Source organism: Protopterus annectens, chromosome 17.part0 (genome assembly GCF_019279795.1).
Source record: "Protopterus annectens isolate FY-2018-M chromosome 17.part0, PAN1.0, whole genome shotgun sequence".
NCBI classification, from domain to species: Eukaryota; Metazoa; Chordata; order Ceratodontiformes; family Protopteridae; genus Protopterus; species Protopterus annectens.
The window spans coordinates 375,894,901-375,920,442 of NC_056751.1; the positions used below are offsets into that span (position 1 = coordinate 375,894,901).

Genomic DNA, 25,542 nt, shown 5'->3' on the forward strand with positions numbered 1-25,542 from the left:
TAGACATGTCATCTTACTTGGAACAAGCATGAATTCTTAAAAAGTACTTTAATCAAGTCTTTTCCAAAAAAAAAAAAAATGTTTTTAATAAGAGAAACAAATGGTTATTGGGAGGTTGTTCCTTCTATTTGTTAAATGACACGCAATCTCCTTGCTTTTAACATGGGTTTTAATGAGGCAATGCTGTTCAAACCAGGTGGGCGATTAGCTCTTATATTCGTTATCCAATTCATTCACTCATTGCACTGCTTTTTATGTAGGCATAATGGACCAGCTATTTAAAGATCATATTTTACATCATGTAAGGGACATTAAGAAGTTGGAACATACCAATGCACTTGCTATGCATGTTTCAAATAATCCCACTCATCATTTCAAGTTTAAAGTGGTGGAAGTAGTTCCTGGGAATGTAAGAGAAGGGGATATGAAGAATAGAACTGAACTGCGTGAATCCAGTTGGATAACGAATCTAAGAGCTAATTGCCCAGCTGGATTGAACAGCGTTGCCTCATTAAAACCCATGTTAAAAGCAAGGAGATTGAGTGTCATTTAACAAATAGAAGGAACAACCTCCCAATAACCATTTGTTTTTCTTATTATTAAAAAAAATTTTTTTTGGAAAAGACTTGATCAAAGTATTTTTTAAGAACCCATGTAATATCAGCAATATTTGATTAAAGTCTAAGAGCACTTATATTATGGTACGAAATGTTAACCAGTTGAGATTGGCTAAACGAGTAAAATTCTCTTTCGCATTGGCTACTACCCCCATTGGCTGTTGGCATAGCAGGTAATCCACAATTGGATGTAAATTTATTTGGAAGACAACAATCAAATGTGCGAATGATTGGTCAATATATTTATTGGTTGGAAAATGGACAGAAATAGAAGGGAAAACATTCTAGTAACAACTTGCTTTTTTTCCCCTCATGTATCACATTTTGTTTGGAGAAGGATATGCTTGCAGTACTTCTTAATAAATAACGTATATTTTGAGTAAGATGAGATGAATGAAAACATGGTAACAGCAGCACATTTCAATTGATACCCAGGTACCCACATGTTGCGAAGTGAAATGCTAGGCAGTTGGGATTGGTTGAATGAACAGGAGTCCTTGCTAGACTGGTTATTACTTCCGTTTGCTGTTGATGCAGCAGGCAACTTATGATTGGATATTAATCCTATTGGAAGACAATAGACAAACGAGCCAGTGATTGGAAATGTATACACTGATTGGAAAATGGACATTGGAAATAGCGATAGGCTAGCAATTAAAGTATGTAGTAGCCTCTTGGAAATGAGTCATTGCTCTTGAAAGTAACTGAAAAGTGACCCACTTCTCATCGCCGTTTACAAGCGATGCATGCTGACACACCTCCGTACAATCTCTGTTTTAGAGAATATGAGTTCTACAAATAACCTTTGCAAAGTGATGGACTCCGATGAAAAAGATCGTAAATCGGGATTCGATCTAATAGTTGAATAACATCAAATTATTTAGTAAATACTAAATTCATTAAATGTTTTGCCTATTCAATGTTAAAGTAAACCTGCAAAGACAAACTGTGCCTTGATGATCGCTATTGTTTGAGTGCATAAGAAATACCAGCAATGTAATGGTAATTTGACTGGTTAAGAGAAGGAATAAGTAGCGTTGATTGGCCACTATTCTGACTGGTGAATTCCGACAATAGAACTTGATGAATGGTCAAAATGTCCTCGTTCCATCTGTGGAGGTTGATAAACACAAAAAGTGGATGACTGGCCATATTTTTCTTAGGTTGGAAAACTATAAGGACAATAATTGGATTTATAGAAGAATAAATGATTAATACACTTGTGCCTTGATCAGTGCCGCAAGCGTGCAAGGAACAATTTAAACATAGTATGCACTTGATTGGCGAAAAGAAGGAAAACGTGGCTCTGACTGGATATCATTTTGATTGGAGAACAGCACGGACAGAGTTTGATGAATGGTTAAAATGCCCCCCATTCCATCATTGGAGAATGGCCTTCTTAGTAAGTAAATGATTGGTCACTATTCTGATGAATTGTGCTAAAAGACCTTGATGAATAGTTTAAATGCCCTTGTTCTACCCTTGGAGGATGGTTAACATAAAAAGTAGATGACAAGCTATAAATTTCTTAGGTTGAAAACCATAAGGTTGAGAAATAATGGATAGTAGTTGAATTTAGAGAAGAACAAATGATTAATATGCTACTGCCTTGATCAGCGCTGTAAGCGCATAAGGAACAACTTAAATATAATATGCGTCTGATTGGTAGAAAGAAGGAAAAAGTGGCCCTGATTGGATACTATTCTGGTAGGAGAATGGCATTGACAGAGTTTGATGAATGGATAAAATGCATTTGCCTCACCATAGGAGAATGGCCTTCGTAGGACGTAGATGATTGGTTGCAATCTTTTCAGTTTATTTAAATATGCATAATGTACAGAGAATATTAAGTGGTATAGGTGATTAAATAATTTATATATTTGTGTCTCATAGGATAAGAGTAAGAATTATCTGCTGCTGGTATTTTATTACTCACAAACAGCTTTGTATGATATTCTATGAGACATGTTTTAAGCTAAGAAGAAAAGATGGGATATCTTGACAATTTAATTTGCCCAGAAGCACACACAATATGACTTTTTATTGGATACTAAGGATAGATTCTGACTAATGGTTGAATGGAAGCAAGTTTAAATACAAGAGGAGCACACTGGAGTTATATGATCTGATGAAGGCTAGTAAGCTGAAAGCGCTTATCAGAAGATTTACATGCTCCACCTTGCTAGGTTTTATGTAAGTTTTATTGTAGATTAAACTTTGTTTTGCTTTTAAATCCATTCTGGTGTGCCGTGGTGGAACCAAGAATTATTTGATTCAATGTTGATGGAAAAGGACTTGAAATGCAAGTTTTAATGGATTTATTGCAAGAGGAAGAACCAAAGGATGAAGATTATGCTGATGCCGATAATGATTAGAATATTGATGGTAGAATGAGTTTTACAGGAGCAGGAAATTTCTGAAAAAACTGGGAAGGAGCTGGGACAGAAATAAATATATGTTGATATAAATCTGGGTGTATGTTCTGCTGGTGGAGATGATGGTTTTAAGAACATACACCTCCAATATGGCTGAGACAGAAGAATTGATACAACCACTATAAGAACTTTAAATACTCATGCTGAAATTGTGCGCCAAGCAGGCAGAAGAAGCATGAAGGAAGAGTTACATGCAGGCCTGCGAAGAAACTCCAAAGGACTGAATGTGCAGAGAAAATGCCAGTAGTAAGAACAGGAAGAGAAAAATGAAGCCACTAACAGGTATGATATTATGAATAATATTATTTTGCAGCTAGGTTTTTATTTAAAAGACATACATTATTTAAATCACTTAAGTAAATATGACTTTTGTGAAATGTCATTTGAAACTCTGAATGCTCATGCTTCCAAGATAATAGCTAATTATGTGCCTTCTGCCTAAACCAATATACCAGTGAATGTGTGCTACACGAACTCAATGAGGAACTAAACCCGCACATAAGGCAGCTGTTTAATCTTAGCCTTACCACAGGATACGTGCCCAAGGAGTGGCGTACGGCAACTGTGGTCCAACTCCACAAAGGCGGTGCCTCTACGGACCCTGGTAATTACCGCCCCATAAGCTTAACAAGCCTGGTCTGCAAAGCTATGGAGAGGATCATAATGGAACTCATAAACAAAGACATAGGGGACTTGCAGACATTGGACCCGACCCAGTTTGGCTTTGTCAAGGGCAGATCATGCCTTTTGAACTTGGTCGACTTCTTCGAAACAGTCACCAAGGCCATTGATGAGGGAAAGGCAGTCCATACAGCCTACCTTGACCTTGCAAAAGCTTTCGACACAATACCCCACTCGGGTATTATAGAGAAACTTACCAGCTTAAATGTAAACCCATATGTCACAAGATGGGTTGCAAACTGGCTAAAGGACAGAACCCACAGGGTTAGAGTAGCTGGCGCCATGTCAGACTCCAAGCCGGTCACAAGTGGTGTCCCACAGGGCTCAGTCCTTGGTCCCCTGTTGTTCGGCATCTACTTCTCAGAAGTGCAGGCTAACATAGGAGGACTATGGCTGACAAAGTTTGCAGATGACTGCAAACTGGGAGCCATAGTGGAAAGTACATCGGACACAGATATCCTTCAGAGGGGTCTCACGGAAACTGATAGCTGGTGCCAGAGCCATGGCCTGAAGTTAAATGCCAAAAAATGTATAGTCATACCCTTCGGGAAAAACAAGGTAACCCCTAGCTACCATATAGGTGGCAATCCACTAAGCACAGAAGAGGTTATCAGGGACCTGGGGACCCAGGTTGACAGTGGCCTTTCTTTTGACACTCACATTGCTAAAGTGGTTAGAAAAACCTTCTACATTGTCCACCTGATCATGAAGGGATTCACATCCAGATCAAGTGAGGTCATTGTTCCCCTGTACTCTTCACTTATCAGACCAATGATTGAGTACAATGCCTCATTCGGGATGTATCTCACCCGACACCTGCAGCAATTGGAGAGACCCCAGAAGTTCCTCACCAAAAGGATAAAGGGACTCCAAAATCTGTCATATGCTGCCAGACTGAAGAAACTCCAGCTCTATTCAGTCACATACCGTCTGCTCAGAGGTGACCTGTGCCTGACATACAAGGCCATGTCCAACCCGGAATTAATGGACATGCTCCACCTCAAAAAATCCAAATCTACCAGATCCACTAGAGCAAGCGACTTAAACCTTAGCACGGATATAAATAGGACATGCTGGAGGGATAGATTTGTCACCCAGAGACTCCCTATGTTGTGGAATAAAATCCCGGTCCATGTGAGGCAGAGCACCTCGCTGGCTCTGTTCAAGAGAAATCTTGACCGGTGGATGGGAGATCATAGGTTTAACCCGGGAATCATCTCTGTGTCACTGCTGGACAGAGGCACAACAAACTAATGGGCACAGTATTTTTTAACATAAGGGGTGGCGTAAACCACAAAAACTCTGGGCTAGGCTTATAAATGCCTTAGGGCAGATAGCCTAGTTTAAACCTATGAACCTATTAATTTGTACACACAAATCTAATCATTTATATAAAATTTGTAAAACTGTGTGTAGTACCCTTTTTTGTAAAGTTTTTGTTTTAAATTGTATTGTTTAATGCAACTGCACTCCTTTGTTAGATAAAATCATAATTGTGTTTTTCTTTGTATTATGCCCTATGTGTTGAGGTTTTGGCTGAAAAGTATCTGTTGACTAGTCCACATGCTTGGTTATCTAACAGTAAGTAACATGCATACATACACACACACATACATACATAAAAAACAAATACAGAAATAAATAAACTTATTTGTTGGCAAAATGCAGAGAAAAACAGCATACTGTCACTGTGAAAATACTTTCTGTTTCAAAATGTAAGTATGGAATTAAAAAAAAAGTGTGTAGTTCAGAACATCAGCTGTAGAAGAATATGAGTTAAGAACTTTTTCTGTCTGCTTATAATAAGGTACACAATGTTAAGGAAGAATATGATGAAATAAAAGTTTGGACAGGAGGGTAGGGAATTGGATTACACTGAATGTGAGTGAAGGAAAAATATGGGTCTATATTACGTTGCCAAAATGCAATTCCAGCAAACCCCTATCCATTGACACCTAATCAGCAAAGATATAGGAGTAGTGGCATTACATATTAATAGTATATTAAATAATATCAAGAGTTTGTTTTTGACTGAATGGTATAAGAAATTAAGTATGGATGTCATATGTTTGTTGGACAATGGTGTGTGAACAAGGAAAAAAGAGAAAGAGTTGAGGCAATGTGGGGAAGGAAAATCAGATGATCGGTGGCAAATGAGACAAGTTCAGGAATAGATATTTTGATAAGAACTGAGGATGTAAAAATACTAGATGTTACAGTATTAATACACGGGTGGCTGGTGATATGAGAAATAGGGAAAGATGTGCCATAATAATAGTGATAGATACATACACAAATATTTCTGAAAGGAAAATAATGTTTGAAGAAAAAAGTATGCAGTGGTAAATGCATTAAAAATATTATAGGAGACTTTAGTTATAACTTAAGAATAAGAAAAGTAACACAATATATTAAGGCAATGAAATAATTAATAAAATGTTTAGGGTTGCAAATAAGGAAATAGGATTGGACATAAAGATAACGACTTTTTAAATCTGAAATAGGTTATGTAATATATTCAAACAATATAAAGGAGTGGTAAACAGTGGAAATGGCTGATGTATAAGATTATGGAGCAATATGGGCTAAAATATGAGATAACAGAGAAATAATAAGGGAAGGAAAAGGAATAAAATGGTTAACTGGTGAGGTTAGCAAGAAAGGTGAAATGAAGGAAGAATATAGAAAATTATGGAAAGAACTTATGACAGTGAGAGTACACCATGAAAATTTGATATATTAGTGAGTGGAATTTAAGAAAAAGCACAGAAAAAATATTTTTTAGAAGTTTTGAACAAATGAAAATAAGAGGTAAGAAATTATGATAAGGTATGAAAAAGACATAAAACAAAGTAGTGGCAGAATAAAATAAATATCAAAATAATTGTATGGACAATAATGAGAAAGTAAAAACAGTGATGTATAGACAAAAAATATTTTTATAAGGAAGAAAGGTGAAGTTTAAATTTTTTTTAGGGTTGAAGAAGTTGAAACAAGAGAAGGGAAGATGGATGCAATATTAGATAAAAATATATAAAATTTAAACAGGAAGAAATTATGGGTGTGGTTGAAACATTTGTAAGTAAAATGTATGAAAAAGTAGAAAGTAAAAATTTGAGGTGAAAAATATCTGAAATATTAAGAAACATTTAGAAGAGAAATTTAAAATGGAAGAAATGGAATAAACTGTAAGGGAGAGAATGGGGAATCAGAACCAGGATACCATACAGGAAAGGCTGAAAGTGGAAATAGAGTATTTATTAAACTACAGAATAAATGAATGTTTGGAGAAAGATATAAAAGAGGTGATTACAGTTATATGAGAAAATATGAAAAAATATAAAAACTGGAGACCAGTAATATCAGAAAATGTAGGTTATATATATTTTATGACAGTGCAAAAAGAATTAGAAAGTATTATATGAAATTATAGGGAATGGAGGTTTGGTTTAAAATGCAGAGAGGTTGAAAGAAATGTTAACAATAGTAAAAAGAGGTGGTGCATATTTTAACAAGGAAGTAAGATTAGTAATATGTGATGTGCCAAAGGTATATGAAAGGATGAACCACAGGACAATGTGGAAGATATTAGGAGCATATGGGACTGTGGAAAAGTAGTGAGTGTAAGAAAAATACATTATGAAAAATTCAGAGTAAAAGGTATGGTAAATGGAATGATGGGAAGAAAAAATATGAATTAACAGAGGAATTAAACAAGGACAGTGCAGTGGTGTAGCGGTTGCATTAGTGCCTCACAAGAAGAGGTTCTCCGGTTTGATTCTCGGCTGGGGTGCCTTCTGTGTGAAGTCTGCATGTCCTCCCTGTATTTATGTGGGTTTTCTCTGGTTTCCTCCTATGCTACAAAGACATGCAATTGGAGCTTTTCTCCCAGGGCCTCCACTAAAAATTGGTTTGTCCTTCTTGAGTATAAACTTTTCATTTGGTTTTATCCTTCTTGAGTTGTTCTTTGGGTGCTATGCTAAGTTGTTTCAGCAGTTTCAGTACTTGTCTTTTCTAAAAAATGATTTGTTCCAAGTCGGACTTTCCCCAGTAAACAAATGTTAAATAAATAAATAAATGTTCCTTGAGCAAGAGTCTTTTTTATTAATAATGAATGCAATAATAGAAATGTACACTTGTGGTATAAAATAAGCAATATGAGAAACAGAGAAAGACTTGTAATATGTCTGTGTTTGTCTTTTGTAAATCATTTGCTTATTGTTACTAAAAAACAAGATTTGAATGTGAGAAATTGTGGTAAGGATTGAAAATTTTAAAAAAGTTGGACTGTGGTTAAATAAATTAAACAGTAAGAGAATTGATTAAATTAAGAAATTGAGTGACATATATTATACCATAAATAAATGTGTATTGGGGTGTGAAATTTGGAGAATCTAATAGTATAGTAGTATAATGAAGAGACACAATGGAAGAAATTCAAAAGCTATTAGTTTGATGGAATTTTTTTGATTTATCACTGAAGAATATATCTATATATATGGAAAAAACTGTTAGAGGTATTTTTCAGTTTTCTTTGGAGGTCTAGATTGAACCCATTTAAAAGGAATGATGATATACAGTAAAAAAGAAGAAAGAGTTTGATTTTTTTTAAATCTAGTATATTTAGCATCTATGCATCCATTTTTGGTTAATAAGGAATGTAAAAGAATGAGAAACAAAATGACAGGAAAATGTTACATATGTAAAATATGAAGTAGTACGGAAACATTGAATTGGGAAGAAAAGAAGCAATCGTAAGCAAGAAAAGACAGAAGGGAAAGCATATGAACATAAAGGTGTGAATGTTAAATTTAATAAAATTGTTGGAAGTAGAAATGGTATAACAAAGTCATGGGGACTATTACTTGCTATATCCATAGAAAGAATTAAAATAAGAAATAAAGAATGTTGTAAAGCATAAGGACAAATATTTGAGATATTTTATGATATGGAGTATTTTGTGGAAAATTTTGTCGGATGATTTATCAGTAAAAGGTAATATGAAATATAAATTAATAAAGAAAAGGAAATGTAATGACTGTAATGATGAAGAAATAAAACAATTTTGGAATGTTAAAAGAATGAAACTTTTGGAAAAATGTAAAAAATTAGTATAAATTAGAAGGATTTGAAAGTATAAATATGGATATTATATTGTAGTATGGATATTATATTGTAGCAATAGAAAGGAAGGAATTAGAAACTGACAAATGGGGCAAAATATTGTTTGTAGCAACATGGGTATTGTAGAAAAGATGATGTGATGAATTACTGTATAATAACATAGAGAAAATCATGCGTGTTTTTAAACACCTTTATTGAATTATTACTTGTGGCACAGGCACATTTACATTTATATAAAAGTAATCAAAGTGTATTAACAAGTTAAAATTAGCAAACATTATGCTTCACATGTATTGCTATATATCATATAACCTAAGCGCCGTTACATAAATTAAATTCCTGCCCCTTTTTTAAACAAGAAACATCTTTATTAAATCATCACTTATGACATAAGCAATCATACATTTAATTAAATGAAAACAAACCACACCGACACAATCCTAGTGCAAGCATTTTACATCACAAACCATACTGACACACTCCCAGGTGCAAACATTATACATCACTTAAATCTACCCAATCATTCTCAGTCAAACATTAGGTAGCTCATTTAAGTCCTGCTTTTGTTCAAACCTCATTCCTCCCCTGTATGTATCATTCCTGCAATTCCCATTTTTTTCATATGTAGTTTGCTCCTACCTTTTACTAAAGATCTCAGTTCCAGTTGTTTTATGTCTGTTACTATTTTCAATTCTTCTAATATTGGTTTAGATTTTGATTTCCATTTTCTAGTTATTGTTTTTTTGTCAGCCACCATAATTGAGGACAACAAGCCCTTACCATGTCTAGGCAGTTTTGATATGTATCATAGCTCAGAAAAATAATCTCCCATGTTACACCTATCTGACCACCCAGCATCTCTGACAGTGCATCCTGCAGGGAATCCTTAAAGTTCACCAACTCACTGCACTCTCAGAAAATATGTTCCCAATTACCTCTTTCTTCCCCATCACAACTCCATTTGCTATTTACCTGAGGAAAAATTTTCTGGAGTCTAATTGGGGTATAAAAATATTTATGTAAATATTTCCAAGCAAAAATTCTAAATCTTCTAGATTTTTTTTTTTGCATATTTTGGAGACATACATATACCCTCCCATTGTTTATTTGTGAATTGCTTATTCAATCTCTCTTTCCAATCCTTTCTAACCTTCTCTGATCGATTCTTATATTTATCATGCAATATTTTATATGCTCTACTAATTATCCCCTTTTTTAATCGCTGCTTCTGTTCTAGATTCTACTAAAAAAATCTACTAGTGCTGGTCTTTCATTTAGGACCCCCCCCCCTACATTTCTTTCTCTTTGCCTATACTCTGATATCAATCCTTGATAGGGAAATCAATCTCTAGCCTGCAGTCCAAATAAATTCTTGGCATCTTCCCATTCTGTCATCTTTCCCTCTCTAGTTATTTGCTCCCAATACCTTGGTTCCTTTGCCAGTTTTCTCCAATAAATTCCTGCCCCCTTGCCGATTGTCTATATCCCTAATTGCAGTCATCCCTATTGGCAAAATCTCCTTTCTGCATTCCTGTGTTGGTTTAGCTGTTAGGATACTTTCTGCAACTTTATGGATATAATAATCTGCATAATTATTGTTATTCTCCTTAAAGGCCTGCTTCCAAAATTCCAGTCTCTCCTTATTTCTTTAGTTTCCACCCTGTTTCAACATCATCCCTTTCCATTTTGAATTATAGTTTTCTGCATGTGCTATATCTAGGGGCCTTAACTGTGTAGCTCTGAAATACCCCTTCAGATTGGGTAATGCCAATTTGACCTGTATTACTGGAAGAATCAGCTTATTCCACTTGACTCTTACCATTCTCCCCTCCAAGATAAAGTCCTTCATCTCTTTATTAATTGCTATCCAAAACTTCTCCTCTGGTTGATAAAAATATGTATGACCTGTATATAAGACTAAAGGGATTGAAATACAGAGAAGATGATGTGTTAGCTGAAATAAAAAGTTGGTTATGGAAGAAAGGATGGGGATAGATGGAAAGGTAAAAATGAAAAGGAAATAGTAAAGGAATATTGTTAATGGAATGGCAATGTGATTCTGACTATATGAAAAGAGTGAATATTAACATGAAACTAAAGGTGTAAATATTGTAACTATGAAAGTATAAATAATGAAAAACTGAGTATTTTATTTTATTTATTTATTTTACATTTGTTGACTGGGCTAGTCTAGCTGGATATATGTCCATTTTCAGTAGAGGCCCGGGGAGAAAAGCTCCACACAATTCAAATAAAGTTCACATCTACAGAAGTACATATTTAGAATGCATATACATTTTCTTAAACAGAGAAGGCTGCAAGTTTACAAGTACATAACGAAGGTTACACATATTTGAACAGACTTAGTATAGTTAATAAGAAGTTACATTTAAGTGTTATTAAAGAGTACTAGTTGAGAGAAGAGAAGAAAGCAATAGTGTCGATGTAGGTAATAAAGGAAGATAAGAAAAATGAAATGGAGAAGCAGTTAGGTAATAAATCTAGAAGTAATATGAGTCACTTTAAAGAATCCAGTACTAGCTAGGACTGTGATGGAGAGGAAGCATAGTAGTATTTAATATGAAATAGTTTAAGAGAAAAGAGGCATATTAGTTAGAAAGATGAAGTAGATTCAGAGATGAGAAGGTAGATTGATTCAGGTAATAATGGATAAGTTGGTCAGTCAGGTTTAGAACAGGGGCACATCCAGTGAGTTTTCAGGAAGAGCATAAGCTTATTTTTAAACAGAGTAGTAGAGGGAAGTGTGGTAAGTTCAGAGGGAAGTAGGTTCCAGGTTTTTCCAATAGAAATAGAAAACAGAGAGTCTCCAGCTCTATTATTTGATTTGTTGATTTATACAAGAGATTTTTGTGGTGATCTTAGGGACTTAAGGTTAACATAGGGGTGAATAAGATTAGATAGGATGGGTGTTTTGTCAGGTTGATAAAGCATTTTGTGGACGATGGCCAGCTGATTATATTTCAGATGCTGGTGAAATTCAACATTAGTATAACACTAAGATGTATAAATAAAGGATCCCCTATACTTTTTGATACTTGCCATGGGATCTTCTATATGCACCTGAGCTACCATCAACTTAAGCAGATAGGACATCAGTTTAACATCTAATCTGAGGACGGCATGATAGCAGCACCTTGGACTGTATTGCTAGTAAATGAAAATTAATCCAGTCACCAAGGGTGGGAATAGAACCCACAGTCCTTTGATCCTTCTGTACCAAAGTTGAATGTACTACCTGTTGAGCCACTGATACTTCTGAATTAGGTATCTAGATGGATAACTTCCAGTAGGCTGTAAAGCAAAAAGTTCCATGGCATGTTTATACTGGACAGCCTAGTTGCATTTGTTTGACTTGTTTACATTTGTTTGGCTTACTTATTCCAACATTTCTGAAAGAGACTCTGAAAGACTGATCATGTTTGATTGTATGCTAGTCAGATATTATTAACTACTCAAATTAGAAGGGAAAAGCGGACATTATTCTGCTTAAGTAAAATCAAACTCCTTCACTCTCCATTTAGACTGTTAACTAGTAAAATAGATTATTCTGAATGATTACCATTGCCCAGAAATAGTTGGCCATTTCTTGTCGATTCTGAAGTACTGCCCATAAAAACAAATCTCGCCACAGATTTTCACATTGCTGGTTCATATCTGGAAGCAACTTTTGTCCACTTAATCGATATTTACTTTTTTCCTGGAAGAACAAATTTCACACATTTATGACTTATGTATCAAATAACAAAAATCTTCAGCAAGAAGGCAATTTTGTTTAATTTAACTTTATTTACTTGCTTTTTTCCCCATTGCATCCCTTCCAAGTGATTTTCCTTGGTCACTTGCATCCTATAACTGTTAAGACAGGTGAAAAGGTCATCTGTCACGCCCAGTATTCTTTAACTAATCAGATTTTTTAAAGTGTATAGTGAGTTATTACATTTATAAACATTGCCAGGCCCATCAGTCATGTTGTATTACTACATTTGTTGAAAAATATATTTCTTACCTGTCTAAATGAGTCATTCATGTAATAGAACTTACAGACATGCTGTTATACTGAAAAAGTTTACTTCTAGCTATTGGAGAAAATACGTTTCATGCAAAAAACAGTGTTAGGATTTAATACTGGTGCACAGTGATTCATAATACTTCTAGAAATGGAAATACAGTCAGCTGCAAAATAAAATAAAAAAAGTTATCAACAACATGCCAAGTCATCTCCAGAAATGATAAAAGAAAGGTGTTTTCTGTACAGGTAAGCCTCCCCTGAGCACCGCCATACCTGCATCTCTAAATACATTAATTATGAGTGTGTGCAATCTTGGAAGGAAAAAAAAGGTCCATACACTCCACCTCTGTGATCTCATTGTTAACATTGGCTTTTCTCCACTGTAAATAAGAAGCATTAAATCTTCTTGACCAATCCCATTTTGAAGATAGTTACAGCAGTCCATCCCATGTACTTTTGCATGCACGTCTTGTTACTGTATTTAAGTTACAGAATGTAAATGTGTTATAACTGATGAACAACATTAGTGCATGAAAATCAAACTAACTCCCATAATATAAATAAGGTAAACATTGTAATAAAAATAGTTGTAAATGGACACTACAAAGGAACAAGCAGAGTTAAATAAAAAAGATACTGTGGATAGTAAGTGGAAAACAGTGCACAGGTAAGGATGATGTAGAGTACCAAGGAGAAGGACAGAGGGGGAACAGAAATAGCATGGACAAGTGATGGTACAGAACAGAAAGTACCAAGGAGAAGGACATTGGGGCAATAAGAACTGTATGGAAAAGTGATGGTATAGAGCAGAAAGGACTAGGCTGAGTAGGACTGGTGGGTTTCTACTAAGAATTCAGCCACTGTGCCAGTATTAGGGATATGACATAGGAGGAAGAGAGTATAGCATGGTGCATAATGTCCGAAGCACAGCAAACTGTCTGAGAGAGACTGACCCACAAAAACTTCAAAGCCTATGCGTGTTTAAAGGATATAATTCAACATCCATGCACAACCCTCACAGGAACTGTATTGTTTATATTGTCAGTAAGGAAGCAGTCACCAGACGATGTATCAGGAAGTCTATATACATATTCCCAGTTTGTACATATTATGGCTGATAGTTGCAGCCTCCAGTCATTTTGATATCACTCTAACGTTGCCGCCTCACAGCAAGAGGCTCTCCGGTTCGATCCTTTTGGGCAGAGTCTACATGTCCTCGCTGTGGTCCTGTGGGTTTCCTCTGGGTGTTCCAGTTTCCTCCCACATCCCAAAGACATGCTGTAGACGGATTGGACACTCTAAATTGGCCCTAGGAATGAACGCGTGTGTGTGTGTGCCTTCTGTGGAAGGTTGGGTGCTGGGCTGGCAATTCGACAGCGTATAAACTCTACTGCCAATCATGAGTGGACAGGTGATCCGCTGTGGTGACCCCTAAAAGGGAAAAGCTGAAAGAATAATAATAATTTTGCATTGATCTATGTATATACAGATCTGTATAGGACACACACACGACATGTATACATATTATATCATATCATCAACCCTAACCTAACCATAAAGAGCAGCTAGAGTGTAACTGTAGCAAACTTGTTCAAAAAGCACATGCACTACATGGTAATTGTACTGAGGAACCTTGCCTTGGGTGCTGCCCTGAGAGATATATAATTGTACCTGTGAACCAAGACAGCATCATGCTCATTCCATTCATGGGTCACATGATCTGCAGCTGCAGAGCTTATGACTATTAACACTGTAATTCCCATTCTTATCACAGATACTTCCTTTCACTGTTGTCATTCATAAAAATATTCCTTACAAAAAACATTCATAGGCGCAGTAATCTGTGACAAATATATGAATCCTGTATTTCTTCAAATGTATACCTATATCATAGACAGATTATGTATTACATTGTCAGCATGTCACGTGCTGACATTTTTTCTACCCCTATAAATATATACTATTTAGCTGCATTGGCTCCTATAGGTTCATAGGTAGGTACTAGACTATCTGCCCAAGGGCCTACGTAAGCCTAGCTAACAAGGTTCCCTGGCTTACGCCACCCAAGAAAGTTATTTTCCTGTGCCACTGTCGAGCAGAGACACAGAATTAATCCCCGGGGTGTATTTCCTATTTCCCATCCACTCATCAAGATTTTTCTTGAAGAGTGCTAATGAAGAACTTTGCTTGACATAGATGGGTAGCCTGTTCCAGAGTATGGGAAGTCTCTGGGACAGGAATCTATCCCTCCAGCATGTTCTGTTTATTGTGGTGACAAGGTTTAGGTCCCTAGAGCATTTAGCTTGGAGGGATTGGGATTTCATTAGGTGTAGCATGTCCAACAACTCTGGGTTTGATATAGCTTTATATGTAAGGCAGAGATCACCTCAGAGTAGGCGATATGCTACGGAGTAAAGCTGGAGTTTTTTGAGGTGGTCAGTGTAAGGCATTTGTTTGAGGCCAGTAATTCTCTTTGTGAGGTACTTCTGTGGCCTTTCCAGCTGCTGCAGATGTCTTGTGAGGTACATTCCAAAAGGGGCATTGTACTCTATAATGGGTCTAATGAGTGTCGAGTAGAGGGGAACAACCTCTTTTTTTCCTGGATGAGAACCCTTTTATGATGAGGTGTGCCACGTAGAAAGACTTCTTGACTACTGTGGCAATGTGACTATCAAAGGAGAGACTACTGTCCACCTGAGTCCCAAGGTCTCTTATCACGCATTCGATGTTAAGTAGATTGCTGCCTATGTGGTAGTTCATGGGTACAGAGTTTCAACCAAAGGGGTTGACACTGCACTTTTTGGCATTGAGCTTGAGGCCATGGCTCTGACACCAGGCATCTGTCTCAGCAAGGCCCTTCTGTAGGATGTCCACATCATTTGGGGACTTGACTATGGCTCCTAGTTTGCAGTCATCTGTGAACTTCGATAGCCAGAAGCCTTCTGTGTTAGCCTGTACTTCAGAGAAGTGGATACCAAACAGGAGAGGTCCTAGGACGGAACCCTGTTGTACTCCACTTGTCACTGCTTTGAGGTCAGATTTGGAGCCTGCAACTTTTACAGTGTGGGTTCTGTCAGTGAGCCAGTTGGCAACCCATCTTGTGACGTAGGGATTTATACCTAGTTTAGTGAGTTTAGCTGTAATTCCAGAATGGGGGATGGTGTTGAAAGCCTTGGCGAGGTCAAGATAGGCTGTGTGAACCACCTTACCCTCATCTACGGCTTTGGTGACTGCCTCAAAGAAGTCAATCAGGTTCAGAAGGCATGATCTGCCTTTCACAAACGTGAACTGGGTGGGATCCAGAGTTTGGAGGTTACCAATGTCTTTGTTTATGAGTTCCATGATGATACGTTCCATGGCCTTGCAGACCAGGCTCGTCAGGCTAATAGGTCGATAGTTCCCAGGATAAGTGGTGGCTCCCCCTTTGTGGAGTGGGATAACTGTTGCTGTGCACCATTCAGGGGGCAAAAAGCCTGATGCAAGGCTATTATTGAACATGGTGCTTAATTGGAGAGCCAGTTCATTCTGAAGTTCGTGTAAAACGCATCCTGGGATGTTGTCCGGTCCCATGGATGCTGTGTTTTTGACTTTAGAGAATGCAGCTTTTACCTGCGTAGTTGTGATTACAGGGACTCTGCATTCTTCCTGTATAGATATGGGCCCTTTAGGGGGTGAGAGGGGATAAAGTTAGCACTGAATCTATCTGCCAGGTTGTTGGCAATATCAGTTGGTTCCGTAATTTTCTTGCCTTTGTGCTGTAACTCAGAGACTAACTATATGAGTCGTTGATACATATGCTGGTATTCATGATGTATACCAAGCCCTTGAATCAATGCTGCATAACTAGGCATCACCATTGAAAATGTATAGTCTGCATGGGATGCAATTACTGACTTCTTGCCTGCATTGTAGTAATGCAATGAAGTAATAGTACAGTAACAATATATATAGAGCACAGTTTGCTTCATTTTTAGTTTCACTTGTTCTTTCTCTTGTTCATACTCCAATATAAGTAGCAGACTTTTACATGAGGATAGACTGGCAGCCTGTGCCATACTCAGTTCTGTGTTTCCCTCATCATGTACTGATGCAGTGCTGGATGAGAGGCATACACACTGTAGGATTTGAAGGCTGGGGCTTGTGCTCAGGTCCTGTTCTTAAGATGCTGCATACCACAAGGTTCAGTCCTTGGTCCTTTTATCTTTCCTCTCTAGATTAACAACCTTCCTCAGGATCTCCTCATATTACTTGCATTACATAAGCAGCCAGTATTGTTATATTTAGTTCAAGTAAGCTAATAAACCAACTCAACATCAAATTACAGTATGATTTTATCACAATTTGGAACTGGCTAGTCAGCAATAATCTTTTTGTTAATTTTAACAAAACTAATGTTATTCTGTTTGGTACCCAAAGAAAGTTTAGCTGCTTACAAAATTTACCTAGATTTCCCTGTGCTTGTCACCTCATATCAGAAATACCTAGACATCACACTAGAACAGAGCCTTTCTTTTAACTTAAACACAGTCTTAGTTGAACAAAGTACAACTACAGCTTAAAGCAGCCTACAAGATTTCTGATTATGTAACTATTGAACCTAGATGGGCTATTGCCATAAATGTTCTCCTCTGTCTGAAATAGGGGCTTCCCATCATCACACTCTTCTCCACAAAGAGCACTACTTTCATCAAAAAACTGAGAACTAAATTCAAAGCTTTTTCAACTATGCAGCAATAGAAAACAGCACTGTCTAACTATAGGCCCCAACAAATTGCTCCCTGTTACTTCCAGAGCCACCCTGCTGCTGAACACCTTGACATACAAGCTAGTAAAAGAAAGCTGCTGTCCGCCATTGCTGGGTAGATTGCATTGCAGAAATCAGACTTTTTAACTAAAAATCAGTGGTGGGGCATTTTTCTGCAAATAGCTCATTCTTCCTTTCCACCAGTGAGAGAGAGAGAGAGAGAGAGAGAGAGAGAGAGAGAGAGACAGAGAGACAGAGAGACAGAGGTAGAGCATTCTCAAAGTTAGTGCCAGACATGTAGAACAAAATCCCTGGAAATATCAGGACAATAGATAAACTCTTACCCTTCAAAAAAGATCTCAAAGTTCATCTTATGAAAGAATACATATGTAATAAAGATATAGGATACAGCCTTAGTTGAACAAAGTACACCTACAGCTTAAAGCAGCCTACAAATGTGGTATGTACCTCACAAGACATATGCAACAACTGGAAAGGCCACAGAAATACCTCACTAAAAGAATCACAGGCCTAAAGCAGATGCCCTATGCTGACTGTCTAAAAAAACTTCAGCTATACTCTGTCGCATATCGCCTACACAGAGGCAATCTTTGCTTAACATACAAGTCCATGTCAAACCCAGTGCTGTTGGACATGCTACACTTAAAGAAATCCCAATCCCTCAGAGCCACACACCCAAGGGATCTAAACCTGGTCATCACAATGAACAAAACATGCTGGAGGGATAGGTTCCTGACCAGAGACACCCCCATACCCTGGAATAGACTGTCCATACATGTCAAGCCGAGCGCCTCTTTGGCCCTCTTCAAAAGGAACCTTGACGATTGGATGGGAGATAGGAAATTCACCCCAGGGATCACGTCAGTCACCCTGCTAGACAGGGGACCAGGGAAGTAAATATTCTGGGAAGAAATAGCCGGGGAATTGTTATGGTTAGGCTTGTATAGGCCCTAGGGCCGATAGCCTAGTACCAGCCTATGAACCTATAAGGATAGAGGGCATATATTCTGGCTGTTAAAGTGCTGTAGAATTCCTGAACTGTGAATGTCAACAACCACTATCTCCTGCAGATAATTGTTTTCTTTTACATATAACTGTAAATACAATATTGTGTTTATTTTTTGTTTCTTCCATAACTTTTAACATTTCAGTGTTTAAACTTTTTATCCCCTCTAATATTTAATTGTTCTTCTTAATATTTGTTATCCTGATTTAATTGTATAATCTTAAGTCTTGCCTGCTCGTATGTTCTTTGTGTACTTAAATTAACTGAATGTTATGCCATTATGGCCCAAGTTGTGGCTGAAATGGGTCTTTGGACCAACCAACCTACATGGTTAACCAAGATAAAAAAAAATACATACATGAACACACACACACACACACACACACACACACATATATATATATATATATATATATATATATATATATATATATATACATACATACATAGCTCAATACTGGAATTAAGAGACTTGTCAATGCAAGTCGCATGACTTTGAATAATTAAGTCCAGTTTTGCATAAATGCAGTGAATGTTGTAATTTGCTGTACAAGGTTTAAAACAACATTAAAGGGGTGCTTCTTCACCACTCACACTCCTGTTTTATATATATATATATATATATATATATATATATATATATATATATATATATATACTAGCTGTAAAATCAATGTACCTCAGAGTCAGGGGAATACTCTGAGATACTGCTGTTATTCAGCTTGTACACATTCTCCCTAATTGTGCTAAAAGTTTTGCTGGGCTGATGATCAGATTTACAGTCCTCACACTATCAAAAGGTACCTTACAAATATTATAGCTAGATATTTGTATGTGCTGAAGTAGCAAAGTAGATGACATTGTAGTTCAAGTCAAAGAGTTAATAATGCTCAACAATGAAATGGAGAAAGTAGATTTTGACAATAGGGATGACTGCAATTAGTAGTACAGTGAATAGGCAAGAGGGAGCTGGAATTTACTGGAGAAAACTGGCAAAGGAACCAAGGTATTAGGAACAAATAACAAGAGAGGGAAAAGTAACAGAATGGATAGAGGCCAAGAAGACATTTGGACTGTAGGCTAGAAACAGCCTTCCTCATCAGGGATTGATATTGGAGTATAGGCAGAGAAAAAGGACTTGGGGAATCTTAAGTGAAAGACCTGCTCTGGTAAAGTTTTTAGTTGAACATAGAACAGAAACTGCTGTTAAAAAAGGGATAATTAGTAGGGCATATAAAGTATTGCATGATAGCTATAGGAATTAATCAGAGGAGCTTACAAAGGATTGGGAAGAGCGACTGGATAAGCAATTCACAAAGATACAACGGGGAGGATGTATGTATAGCAACCAAATATGCAACAAAGTCTAGAAGATTTAGGATCTTTGCTTGTAAGTGTTTGCATAGATATTTTTATACCCCATGCAAACTCCAAATAATTTTTCCCAAGGTAGACTGCAAATGTTGGAGGTGTTATGGGGGAAAGAGAGGTAATTCAGAACATATGTGAATGTAATGAATTGGCAGACTTTAAAATTTCCATGCAGACTACTGTGTCAGAAATACTGGGTGAGCAAACTGGTGTAACTAAAAAAATTAATTTTTTGAGCTGTGATACAGAACTGGAGTTGCCTAGACATAGAATGGCCTCGCTCAGTTTAATTCTGGTGGCTGCCAAAAAAGCAGTTACTAGAAAATGGAATTTAAAATCTAAACCAACCATACTAGAAGTAGTGAAAATAGAAAAACAGATAAAAGAACTGGAAGTGGGATCTTTAGTAAAGGGTAAGAGCAAATTGCATAGAAAAATGGGAATTGTGGGAACAATACATACAGAATAATGTTTTGGAGGATGAATTAGGTTTAAGGCAAGGCAGGAATTGAATTAACTATGTAATGTTTGACTGACAATAACTGTATAGAAGATTATAAGTGATGTATAATGTTTGCAACTGAAAATATGTCAATATGATTTGCTTTCTTTTATATAAATGTATGATTGCCTATGTCATAAGTGATGATTCAATAAAAATGTTTAAAAAAACTTACCTACTTGCTAGGACACTTGCACTGCACTCACTAAGAGAAACATGCTAAGATTGCTTCATCATTCCTCCTTCTCCCCTTTGTCAGCTCCTCTAGTGCTGGGGCTGATAATTGAACCTGGTCACCTGGGGCCTTAGATCCAGTGCAACCAAAGTATAACTACAGTAGATCATTATCATAAACAGTACATAGGATCATTTTGAAAGTTCTTTTTACAGAACAATCATATTTGAAAATGGTCCATTAGCCTACCATTGGGTTTAGGTCACTTACTCAAATAAGTTTTCATTTAGCTACTGTTTCTATCCTGGGCAATATACATCTTCAAATTTAGCTGTCAAAAATGAATATTCTAATGCAAGCCTTGTCATAGAGTTAAAAATGGAAAAATATTTCTGGTGTCCTGTTATAAACTCAAAAATACTACCAGATATTCTTTTAGCTGTACTGTTGATGCCTTATCATAATTGTCAAGAACCTCCACTGGTTCATATCTCATAGCTGCTCAGCCTTATGTGATGGATATGTTGAAAGCAACAGTAGGAATCTGTGCCAATAAATATATCTCATTGACTGTGGTCTTTCTCATTGCTTACTCTGTCTCTGAAGACACAAATGGGTCTTGGTCATTGTCCTAATGTCCGGGTTGCTCCACTCCACCGCTGGCCTTACTTCAAGTTTCTATAACAGTACTAACTCACTGCCTTTCCTAATAATTCAACAATGACTGTTATACTGCGACACTAAACAACAGCACAGTTTGGCAGTGAATACTGAGCTTTTCTACACTGTTTCTTTACTGATGCCAGAAGAAAACATAAGACATACATTCATAATCTCTGCCTGTTACAGTTAAGAAAAACTTGTGTTGACCAAGCACAAAATATGTTTTAAAGAAACCATGCAGTAACATGGTACAGCACAATCCAGAATGTGTCAAAAATAATGTTTTACTAGAACAGTTCAAACATAATTCCAATCAACACTTAAAAGGGCTGCCATATTAATGAGTCTCCTACAAGCTGGACTCTACAATTCTCATTTTGATTTTCTTGTTTTATGTCTGCATATTGTGTAACTATGTTTGCCACTTTAGTGCAGTCACTTAACTAGAGTAGTGTTTCTTAGACATTCTACTTAATGGACCTAAGATGGTAACAAAAAACAATAAATAAATACAATTTCTGCTGCATATCCTCCCAACTCTGTGATGCAAATCCACACCTAACCTTACATAGCTAGTCTTTGCTTTACTGTTCTATCATTGGAGTTAAGGTTACATTGTTAACTTATAGATATACCCTATCTTCTCTCAGGGTCATCTTCACCTCGTTTGTTAAATGTCAGTAAGTCTTTAATAGCTCACATTTTCATTATGTGGAGTTGGCATTTAAAAATTTGAGCTAGCCTGATAACAATTTTGGATCTCATTTGGTGGCTATCAGTCCTGCTAGGTCATGTCTATTGACAGCCTTAGATGTTGTATTATCATCAAAGCTCAGTAGAATAGTCAGGGCCTGCTCCTGTATCTGGTATGATCTGCACCAGGTTTAGAGTGGAACTACCTGCTCCTTTGAACTTGTCCTTGGTAGAGAAGTCTATTACAAATTTTTCATGGTCTATGGTACACTCTGTTACTGCAATGCCATTATGGAAGAGTTCACTGATTTTTGTCATTGTTGCAATTGGTTGTAGTGCACACTAGATGTTACATCTCTCTATACCAGTATCCCACATTGGGCAGGATTAGAAGCCTTAGAATATTGGTTAAACAAAACAGAAATGTACAATCCTGGTTTCAATACTCTGTTACTGTGCCTGACAGAACATGTGCTCACAAAGAACATCTTTTTTTAACGGGACAAATGCTTCTTACAAATAAAAGGTGCAGCTATGGGAGCATCTTTTGCACCAATACACGCCGATTTGTTTATGGCTTATATTGAAGAACAGATTATTTATGATAACTCCCATAACTTATACATAGAAGAAATGGATATCTGGAGAAGATATTTGGATGGTTGCTGGTTGGTGTGGAGATCAGATACGGAATACGTTCTGGAATGTATTACATATTTAAATGAGAACAAATGGGGAATTGAATTTACGGTCAACTATGATAAAAACAAAATAATTTTTTTGGATGTTTTGGTTTCCCATGCATCTGACCGAAAACCAGTTTGTCTTTTAAAGAATACTTTTATTAAAGTATTATTTGGTGCCATTGTATGCTGGTCTCTCTATGTTTTTTTGGAATGCCTTTTTGATTTTGAGACCTTGCAGCTGCCGTACTCGCAGAGTGTTTGTAGTCTGTGAATCAATAATAAATCATGTGAATGCACCATAGAGTTTCACTGAATTTATGACAGAAACGTTAACAACAGTCACATTATTTCCATCACAATCCCTTTTCATGGATACTCAATGGACATGATATTCCAAATGTGCATGGTGACAGTAGGACTGGTGATGCATCAGGTCTAAACATATGACCACATCCTTGTCTGATTGTCCATGGAACTTCTTTTTACCCCTGTCCCTTGTCTGGATTCTTACTAAGAGTTATTTTTTTGCTAGTTCCAGACTAATTCTCTTATGACAGTAGGGCTTTTGATATAGCTGGCCAGGGCTGTCCATAATATGATACTCACAGGAGCTCCAATTATTTTTATCCTAAAACGTGTATATCTTAAACCTATTATGACTAGGACGTGTTGTGAAGAAGAGCTCCATGAGTTATGTTGTTTCAGCTGGAGGGCCTATCAAGGTAACTGTACAATTATTTGATTCCTGTTTATTCGGTGAAACATTTAGAATTAAATACAGCACTTGCTATAAAGATGTACAACTTCAGATCATGTTATATTAAGTATATGAGGTGCAAGGGCAAAGCATCCTGTATTGGAGATGTGAGAGGCTTGGTGTCTAATTCAAAGCCATAGCTAGGTCGGCTGGCATACTAGGTAACCCCCCAAAAATAAATAATTAAAGGGAGAATGGTCCTTCTTTACTCATACTACAGACCACTAAACATATTAATTTAAGCAGCTGTGATAGGCTCCTTAAATGAATGCTGTTACTGCACTCATACCCAATCAGCAATTCTTCTGAGGTGAAGATTGCAATTCCAAACAGTTTGAAACTAGAACAGCTAGCCCCTTCACCCCAGTCAACCTATGGTATTGGTAAACTTCTCTAGGATGAATTCCACTGTGAGACACACTTTAGAATGCTACATGTTGCTGGCATAATTTTGGCTCCCCTTTTGTTCAGCACATATATGGTGCCACAGAGGTTGACTCTCTGCTATGCTGATCCTGTTCATTTGCACTTCTCCTAGTGTCAGGGCCAGATGTTGTCCAGTTTTAAAAGCTTTTTAGACTTCATCCTGGAATGGAAGAGAATTAATAGTACAAATGTCAGTCTTGATGAATTTGAGGCTGTTGTTTCATGCCATCATATACTCTTTGCAGATTCTATTCTTAACCCTATTCATTGATTCCTTGTTGACCAAGTTGGTCCAACTATGTTAGTAGCCTTTTTCATGGGAGACCTGAGGTGATATTCATACTTCTGGGAGAAATTTGACCAAGGCATTGGGGAGCTTCTACTGATCATTGCTGTGTGTGGGACCCATTTTGCAAGCACGCCTTCTGTTTCCTTTCCAGGCATAAAGGCAGTCCAGAAAAAGAAGGGCAGATGAAGAGAGAGCAGGAGATGATGGAAGAGAAAGCAAATAGCAAGACCGGAGAATGTATGCAGGATTCTGAGGAAATGTTTCAAAGAAATCTGTTTGATGGAGATGAGTCAACAAATGATGGATGTATAATTACAACCCTCCAGTTGAGAGGGGGTTGTGGGATGATTTTCTTAAAGAAATGGTTGTGCAGAGTGAGCCAGGAAATGAAATGGATGTTTCCTGGGAGAACATTATGGAGAAAATACAAAAGGAGGATACCGACACAATTCTGAAGAATAATGGTGAGATGGAAAAGAAAACATATGCCGAGAAAGTAAAAGAAAGAAAAAAAGTGGAGTAGCAGAAAAGGTTGAAGAAAATGAAAAATAGAAGTACATGGTAAGGATTCAAAGTAAAGAAGACAAAGAAATGGATAGGTATGAATTATGGGACAATTTAAAAGCTGCTTTGGGTGTAAAAACACACAAGGAAAGAACATTTATTCTTATTAACAAATAGACATTTTGTGACATTATATTTGAGACTGTTTTTTCAATGGGAAATTTTCTTGGAGAATATGATAAAAAGACTGTAACCCATGGAATCTTTATGTGATAAAAGGATTTAACAGGGGAAACAAAAAGAAGTAGAAAGGCAGACTGAAAGGACATTTGAAAACTTGATATAAAGAAGTACTGGACATTGCAAAGGTTTATACAAAAGGGGTTTATGGACTGGTGGCTGGGATTTTAATATTCTGTTAAAAATAAAAAGTGAAAAAATATACATATACCAAGCATGATAAATGTGGAGAGGAACTGGATGTTTTAAAATACTGGGGACAACCCAAAACATGTTTTTTTTCATGGAAAAGGATATTTTATAAGTAGCAAGAAAATGTATTTGTGGAGAAATGGGACATGATGTTAAAAATGTGGATTGAAATGTTATAAATGTAATAAAATTGGACATTTATGGATAGATTGCAAAAATGGAAATAAGAGTAAAGAAAAAGAAAAAGAGATTAAAATGAACAAAGAAAAGAAACCGTAGAAGTAGTAGAAATAGAAGAACAATTGCTTGAAAATAAAAAAAGAGGACATGGGGAAGATTCTGCAATAAGTGATAAAGAACACAAATTAGAAGGGAGTAAAAGAAAA

General features: G+C 36.7%; 1 protein-coding gene across 1 annotated transcript in view; it reads right to left on the reverse strand.

Annotated features, from left to right (window-relative positions):
• Positions 1-25,542, reverse strand: part of TRPM5 (transient receptor potential cation channel subfamily M member 5) — a 749,498-nt gene that overhangs the window by 351,002 nt on the left and 372,954 nt on the right. The window contains exon 11 of the mRNA XM_044058928.1: positions 12,438-12,575. Within this exon, the coding sequence (XP_043914863.1) occupies positions 12,438-12,575 (138 nt within the window). The remainder of the gene's footprint in view (positions 1-12,437; positions 12,576-25,542) is intronic.